The sequence below is a fragment of the Theropithecus gelada genome, chromosome 18 (assembly GCF_003255815.1).
Source record: "Theropithecus gelada isolate Dixy chromosome 18, Tgel_1.0, whole genome shotgun sequence".
Classification (NCBI taxonomy): Eukaryota; Metazoa; Chordata; class Mammalia; order Primates; family Cercopithecidae; genus Theropithecus; species Theropithecus gelada.
In genome coordinates this window covers 72,332,204-72,339,526 of record NC_037686.1, presented here as the reverse complement: position 1 = coordinate 72,339,526, position 7,323 = coordinate 72,332,204, and the positions used below count along the sequence as shown (strand labels likewise).

Genomic DNA, 7,323 nt, shown 5'->3' with positions numbered 1-7,323 from the left:
ACACATTGCTGGTGGGAAAGTGATAACAGGCAGGTCGGTCGTCAAAAAGTTAAACAGACTGGGTGCAGGTGTCTCAAGCCTGTAATCCCAGCACTTTGGAAGGCTGAGGCAGGCAGATTGTTTGAGCCCAGGAGTTCACGACCAGCCTGGGCAACCTGGTGAGATCCTGTCTCTACAAAAACTACAAAACAATTAGCTGGGCATGGTGGTACGTGCCTGTGGTCCTAGCTACTTGGGAGGCTGAGGCAGGAGGATCACTTAAACCCAGGAGGTCAAGGCTGCAGTAAGCCATGGTTGTGCCACTGTACTCCAGCCTGGGCAACTGAGCAAGACCCTGTCTCAAAAAAAAGAAAAGATAAACATGGTGTTACCGTTTGACCCAGCAGTTTCATACCCAGGAGAATTGAACGCGTGTGTCCACAAAGAAACTCATACACAGAAGCCAAAATGTGGAAACCAAGTGTCCCTCTACAGATGAATGGTTAAACAAAATGTCCATCCGTAGAACGGAATATTATTCGGTCATAAACAGAATGAAGTACTGACACATGCTACAACGTGGGTGAACATTGAAATCATTAGGTTAAGTGAAAAGCCAGTTACTATATATTGTGCAATTCCATTCATACGGAATTTCTAGACTAGGCAAATCCATAGAGACAGTTGAGTGGTTGCTTAAGACTGGGAGTGAGGGGGAAATAGGAGGGGACAGCTAATGGGCAGTTTCAGTTTTGACATAACGAAAACGTACTTACATCAGCAGAGCAGGCAGAAAACGTGCCGTAAGACGGTGGTAATGGTACGGTTCTGTCAATGGCGTAATTGGTGGATGATGTGTGAGTTATGTCTCTTGTTGATAACAGCTTCATTGGCTGTTACCAGAAAAAGATAATTACATCCCACATTTGTAAGTTTATCGTGTATTTATTGTAAACGTGTTGCATATTGTATTAGTCTGCCCAGGACTGCCATAACAAGACTTCAGATTGGGTGGTTTAAACAACACACTTGTTTTCTGGAAGTCCCAGATCAAGGTGCCGGTCCGTGTGATTTCTGGGGAGGGCTCTCCGTGGCTTGCCGATGGCCGCCTTCTCTGGGGCAAGGACAGGGGGAGAGCAGGTGAGCCCCTGGCGTGTCTTCTCAGAAAGACGAATCCTGTTGGATGAGGGCCCCACCCTCAGGACCCCTGTAACCTTAATGACTTCTGTAGAGGCCCCATCTCCAAACACAGTCGTGCTGCAGTTAGATCTTCAGCTGTTCAGGGAGACATAGATGTTCAGTCCGTAACTCCTATCAGGTGTAGTAAGTATGTTCACCCTTGATTTTAATAACTTTCTCATTGGTGCTTTGTGGCTGCAGTGCAGTTGAAATCATGATTTGGACTCTGTATTTCAAGTTGGTCTCATTATGTACCTACTGTCTACCTTGCCCTGACCTAAGTGCTTTGCAAGCAGTTTTCTTTATTTTTTTTTTTTTTTTTTGAGACAGAGTCTCGCGCTGTGTCACCCAGGCTGGAGTGCAGTGGCGCGATCTCGGCTCACTGCAAGCTCCGCCTCTCAGGTTCACGCCATTCTCCTGCCTCAGCCTCCGAGTAGCTGGGACTACAGGCGCCCGCCACCACGCCCGGCTAGTTTTTTGTATTTTTAGTAGAGACGGGGTTTCACCATGTTAGCCAGGATGGTCTCGATCTCCTGACCTCGTGATCCACCCGCCTCGGCCTCCCAAAGTGCTGGGATTACAGGCTTGAGCCACCGCGCCCGGCCGCAAGCAGTTTTCTTAAATCCTTACAACCACCTACCAGGTAGATATTTTACAGAGAAGAAAACCAAAGCTTAGATTTCCCCAGGTTACGGCCAGCAACAGAGGCTAAGAATTTGAAACCTAGGCCTGCATGGCTGCCAAGCTTTGCCTTGTCTGTGGCACTGTGGTGCTTTAGTCAGGTTGGATTAACTGCCTTCTCTGTGGCACTGTGGTGCTTTAATCAAGTTGGATTAACTCGCGGCTCTCTGGGTACCTAGTGAATTCTATGTCCCATCTTCCCAGGATGGCTTCTAGGCAAAGTCCAGAAATTACTTATGGCAGCTAATGCAGGTGACAAGCCCCTAGGTACAGAATAACCAAGTCCCCTAGAGAAACTGGCAACGTGTACACAAGAAGTAGACAAGAGTAGTGCAGCATTGTTTGGAAACAATACTAGTCAAATACAAAGTAAATCATCAGAGGACTGTTAGGCAGCAGTTAGCCACTGACCTAGAGCCACACGTGTCGACACAAATCTCAGTACTGAACAAAAAAGCAAGGGGCAGAAGGCTACATAGAGTGTGGGGCCGCTGTCACACTGCTTTAAGACTTTCAGAACAGACGTCGGAAGGTTAAGATGCCAGTGTGTCTGCAGGAAACCTGGTTAGGTGTCTGGGGGAAGACTGCCTCTGCTCTGAGCTCACAGAGAAGGGATGAGGACTTCAGTCCACCAGCAGAATCAGAGCACTGCCATCTCTGCCCACCTGAACAGACCACACCCAAAAATTACAACGCAGGGTGAAGTCACGGCTCACCAGCTTTCTGACCTGGAGGTTCAGAGGGTCCCTGGGGAAGATCCACGTGGGCACAGGTGGGAGGACCTGTTCTACGTGGGCACGATTCTGAATCGTTTTTTCTATGTCATTTTTACGAATGGCTTTAAACATGCCTCTGATCCTAGCCTTCTTTTGTGTTTACGTTCAGCATCAGAAGCTGTGAGAACGTCTGCAGTGCCCTCATGAGGTTCCGGTTGCACTGGGTGGCCCAACATGCCCTGCAGAGGAGGCACTTTGGGAGGCCGAGGCGGGTGGATCACCTGAGATCAGGAGTTCGAGACCAGCCTGGCCAACGTGGTAAAACTCTGTCTCTACTGAAAATACAGAAATTAGCTGGGTGTGGCCTTGAATGGTGGCTCACGCCTGTAATCCCAGCACTGGGAGGCCAAAGCGGGTAGATCACCCGAGGTTGGGATCAGCCTGGCCAACATAGTGAAACCCCGTGTGTACTAAAAATACAAAAATTAGGTGGGTGTGGCCTGGCATGGTGGCTCACGCCTGTAATCCCAGCACTGGGAGGCCAAGGCGGGTAGATCACCCGAGGTTGGGAGTTTGAGATCAGCCTGGCCAACATAGTGAAACCCCGTCTGTACTAAAAATGCAAAAATTAGCTGGGTGTGGTGGCGCATGTCTGTCGTCCCAGCTACCTGGGAGGCTGAGGCAGGAGAATGGCTTGAACCCGGGAGGTGGAAGTTGCAGTGAGCCAAAGTCATGCCATTGCACTCCAGCCCGGGCGACAGAGCAAGACTCCACCTCAAAAAAAGAAAAGAACATTTGGATATTTATTCCTGGCAGTTTTCATGCAGCACAGAGGCAGCAATTCCCATAGTGAACAAATACGGGATTGTATGTTTCAAGATGAAAGCAATCAAAAGATACGCAGAAGGTTGACATAGTTTCCCAATAACCTTACCATTTGTTGTTTAATAGAATTTTCAATGCCAGCTTGCACCATTAAGTCACTGACATTCTTCTGTAAGTCCTCGATGCGGTTTCCCATTTCTTCCAGTGCAGTGTTAAGGAGTTCTGTGTAGAGCCGTGGGGGCACAGCCAGGATGTCCTCAGAGACCCCGCCTCCCGTGGCACCTGCTGTCACCGTGCTCATGGCAAAGCCACGGCAGATGCAACTTTTAAAACGAGGGAATCAACGACAGGCCTAGTGTCTGTGCAAATCAGCTTCTTTCCCTGAGTTTTCCTCAGTGTGTCCCTTTAACCTTTAAACCGTGAGCTTAGAAAACGTGGCTCCCTTTGCTTGGACATGGATGTGGGGACAGGAGATCGGTGTATTTTAGTCAGACACTGGGTGTGTAAAAATAACTGTAATGGAAATTAACTCTTTTTTGTTTGTTCGTAGGGTCTTGCCCTGTCCCTAGGCGTGATCACAGCTCACTGCAGCCCTGAACTCCTGGGCTCAAGCGATCCTTCCGCCTCAGCCTGTTGAGTAGCTGGGACTATAGACTACCACCCAGCTGAAATTAACTCTTGAAAAAACTAACATTCATAGGGTTTAATTTTATGTTTAAGACTCATTTTTGTTCTGTGGGAACCCATTTACAAAATCTAAAGTTGCAAGCACACAATATTGAAGGAATACATTTAGTTGTGTAGCATGAGCTCAAATTGGGCGAGTCTTGGGGCAGTTGTTACCCTCATCTAGATTTGCTCCAACTCCAAAAAAACATTCTATTCTCATTCTGTTTGATTTCATGTTTCTAAGACAAAACAGAGAGTTGATGAAGTTAAACTAAACGAAACCAAGCTTGGGAGAGCCGTATCTCAGATCCTGCCCTGGAGCCTTCAGTGTTACCCTCTGTGGGGTCTGATTCCGTCTGAGGGCCTGTGGTCTAAGGCGCACTGTCCGGGGGGACTGATGGAAGCCCCACTGGGAAGTGTTGCATGTTTGGGTTCTTGTCCTTTATACCTGCCGCACAAGACACCCTGTGTTGCCAGTCAAGCAGGAGGTGAAGCTTTTTTTTTAGAGAGTCTCGCTCTGTCGCGCAGGCTGGAGTGCGGTGGTGCGATCTCGGCTCACTGCAAGCTCTGCCTCCCGGGTTCCCGCCATTCTGCCTCAGCCTCCCAAGTAGCTGGGACTACAGGCGCCGCCACCACGCCCGGCTAATTTTTTTGTATTTTTAGTACAGACGGGGTTTCACCATGTTGGCCAGGATGGTCTCGATCTCCTGACCTCATGATCCGCCCGCCTTGGCCTCCCCAAGTGCTGGGATTGCAGGCGTGAGCCACTGAGGCCGGAGGTAGAGCTTTGGCTACAGGTGAGGGGTAATTAACACATCAGGAAGCCACCGTAAAAGCACAGAAGTAAATACTGGGAAATCCTGTAAGTAAACTATTACCTACTACTAGCAGACAACAAAAAGATAGTCCATGACAATCTACCAGTCCGAAAGAGTCAAGGCATTTGTTAAAAGTAGAAAAGGATATTTCTGAGGTTTAATGTTGCAGTCAGAGCTTGAAAATGTTCCTGAAGTTCCTGAAATAGATTTTCTGCCTGAAAAATAAACCATAAGACAATTGAATAAATATTTACTATTGGCATATGACTTTTTTTTTTTTTTTTTTGAGACGAGGTCTTGCTTTGTTGCCCAGGTTGGAGTGCAATGGTGCGATCTCAGCTCACTACAACCTCCACCTCCTGGATTCAAGTGATTCTCCCACTTCAGCCTCCCTTAGTAGCTGGGATTACAAGCGTGCACCACCACGCCCAGCTGATTTTTGTACTTTTAGTAGAGACGGAGTTTCACCATGTTGGCCAGGCTGTTCTTGAACTCATGACCTCAGGTGATCTGCCTACTTTGACCTCCCAAAGTGCTGGGATCACAGGCATGAGCCACCACACCCGGCCCACGTATGACATTTTAAATATCATGGGATAAACCCTTCCATAAATCTGTTGACTTCAGACAAAGGTGCCAAGGTCTTTGGATTCAGAGGGAAAGTCTTTTTTTTTTTTTTTTGAGACGGAGTCTCGCTCTGTCACCCAGGCTGGAGTGCAGTGGCCGGATCTCAGCTCACTGCAAGCTCCGCCCCCCGGGTTCACGCCGTTCTCCTGCCTCAGCCTCCCGAGTAGCTGGGACTACAGGCGCCCACCACCGCGCCCGGCTAATTTTTTTTGTATTTTTAGTAGAGACGGGGTTTCACCGTGTTAACCAGGATGGTCTCGATTTCCTGACCTCGTGATCCGCCCGTCTCAGCCTCCCAAAGTGCTGGGATTACAGGCGTGAGCCGCCGCGCCCGGCCGGAAAGTCTTTTCAACAAGTAGCGCCGGAATCATGAGGGCCAGGTGCAGACTGGGCAGGGACCCATCCCCCTCCTCACCCCACACACCATGAATGCAGGAGGATCACACCTTGGCCCAGAGCCAGACCATAAAGCATGCAGAGGAGGACGCAGGTGAAAATCTCGTGACCCCGCGCTCAAGAATTCTTCTAAAATTACTTACCAGGTTATACAGAAATATCACCATTGCTACTTAAAGCGTTTCCTGTTTATATACTGCTTTGTAGTTTACAGACTGGTGTCCCACACTATTCATGGTGTAATCCACTCCTCACACCCTGCGACTGTGTCCAGGGTGAGATGTGAACAGTGAGGCTGAGAAGCACAAAATTCTCCCAGCTGAGGGTTCAAGATCCCAGGGAGCCCCACGTACCACGGTGTGAATCTAGAATCCCGTGGACATAGGAAGAGGCGCCACCTCTGAACCATGCCAGGGCTTTCTACCCTTGTCAAGAAATTTACATGAGGGTTTGCACAACGCCCAACGCATTCCTGCAAATTCCAGCTCTCTTCCTCATAGCCAGTCTTCCTGTGGGCCTGGAACTCTCTTGGCAAGAAGGAAAGCCCGGGGGGCGGGAGGATTTCCGGGAAGAGGCCGGAGCCCTGGGCGCTGCGACACTCGTGGGTCGCCTCTGAAGGGGCCTTCGGGCACCCTTTGCCCCAGCTGTTTCCCCACCGACCCGACCTCAATGCCCCCCAGAACTGCAGGGCTCCCCCCAGGGCCTCAGGGCCCCCCGAGGACCGCAGGGTCCCTCAGAACTGCAGGGCTCCCCCCAGGACCTCAGGACCCCCCAAGACCGCAGGGTCCCCCACATCTTCAGCTCCCCCCGAGGGACCACGGGCCTCCCAGGCACTCAGGACTCCTCAGGACCACAGGACTGGTCAGGACCGCAGCCTCCCCAGGACCTCAGGGCCCCAGGAAGACCGCAGGGCACCCCCAGCACCGCAGGCTCCCCTACCAGGACCTCAAAACCCCCCAGAACTGCAGGGGCGCCCCCAGCCAGGGAGGAGCAGGAGAGGGGGAGGGGCTCACCGCATCCCGCAGCGCGCGCCCGCCGGGGGCTTCAGGGCCCCGCGCGTCCATGTGGACCGTGGGCCGGGAGCTTCAGGGGGGTCCCGTGGGCCGCGCGGACCGGGCGCGAGGTGGCGGCAGCTGAGCTCCGCGATTCCTGTGCGGGCCGCCGGGAGGCCTCGGGCGGAGCGCGCTGCGTTCCAGGGCGGAGGCGGAGGCGGAGCCGGAGCGGGGAGGCGGGCGCTGCACCTGCCGGGAGTCGAGTCACTGAGGGGCCGCCTGGGAGGACTCGTCCGCGGCCCCAGGCTCCGCGCCTTCCCGAGCCGAACCGAACCGAGCCGAGCCGAGCCGAGCCGAGGCCCCGGGACGGCCTGGACCCAGCCGCGTTACTCAGGAGGGCCCGTGGGCGCCACCGGCACCCCCAAAACCCTCCGCACGGGC

The 7,323-nt window shown here is 52.0% G+C and overlaps 1 protein-coding gene across 1 annotated transcript; it reads right to left on the bottom strand.

Moving 5' to 3' along the window:
- Positions 1-892: 892 nt before the first annotated feature.
- Positions 893-7,101, bottom strand: HSBP1L1 (heat shock factor binding protein 1 like 1). Its single transcript, XM_025365397.1, has 4 exons — positions 6,904-7,101; positions 5,016-5,082; positions 3,490-3,584; positions 893-1,254 (listed from the first exon to the last, which is right to left on the bottom strand). Exons 1-4 carry the CDS (start codon positions 6,952-6,954, stop codon positions 1,243-1,245), a joined length of 225 nt encoding a protein of 74 aa, XP_025221182.1. The 5' UTR covers positions 6,955-7,101; the 3' UTR covers positions 893-1,242.
- Between the last annotated feature and the right edge of the window lie 222 nt (positions 7,102-7,323).

Excerpts from the sequence above, each read along its gene's own strand:
- HSBP1L1 (XM_025365397.1), bottom strand. The coding sequence starts at position 6,954 with ATGGACGCGCGGGGCCCTGAAGCCCCCGGCGGGCGCGCGCTGCGGGAT. Across the intron at positions 5,083-6,903 it reads GGCGCGCGCTGCGGGATGCG|GCAGAAAATCTATTTCAGGA; the intron begins GTGAGCCCCTCC and ends TTTATTTTTCAG. Across the intron at positions 3,585-5,015 it reads TGCAACATTAAACCTCAGAA|TGGAAGAAATGGGAAACCGC; the intron begins ATATCCTTTTCT and ends TTAACACTGCAC.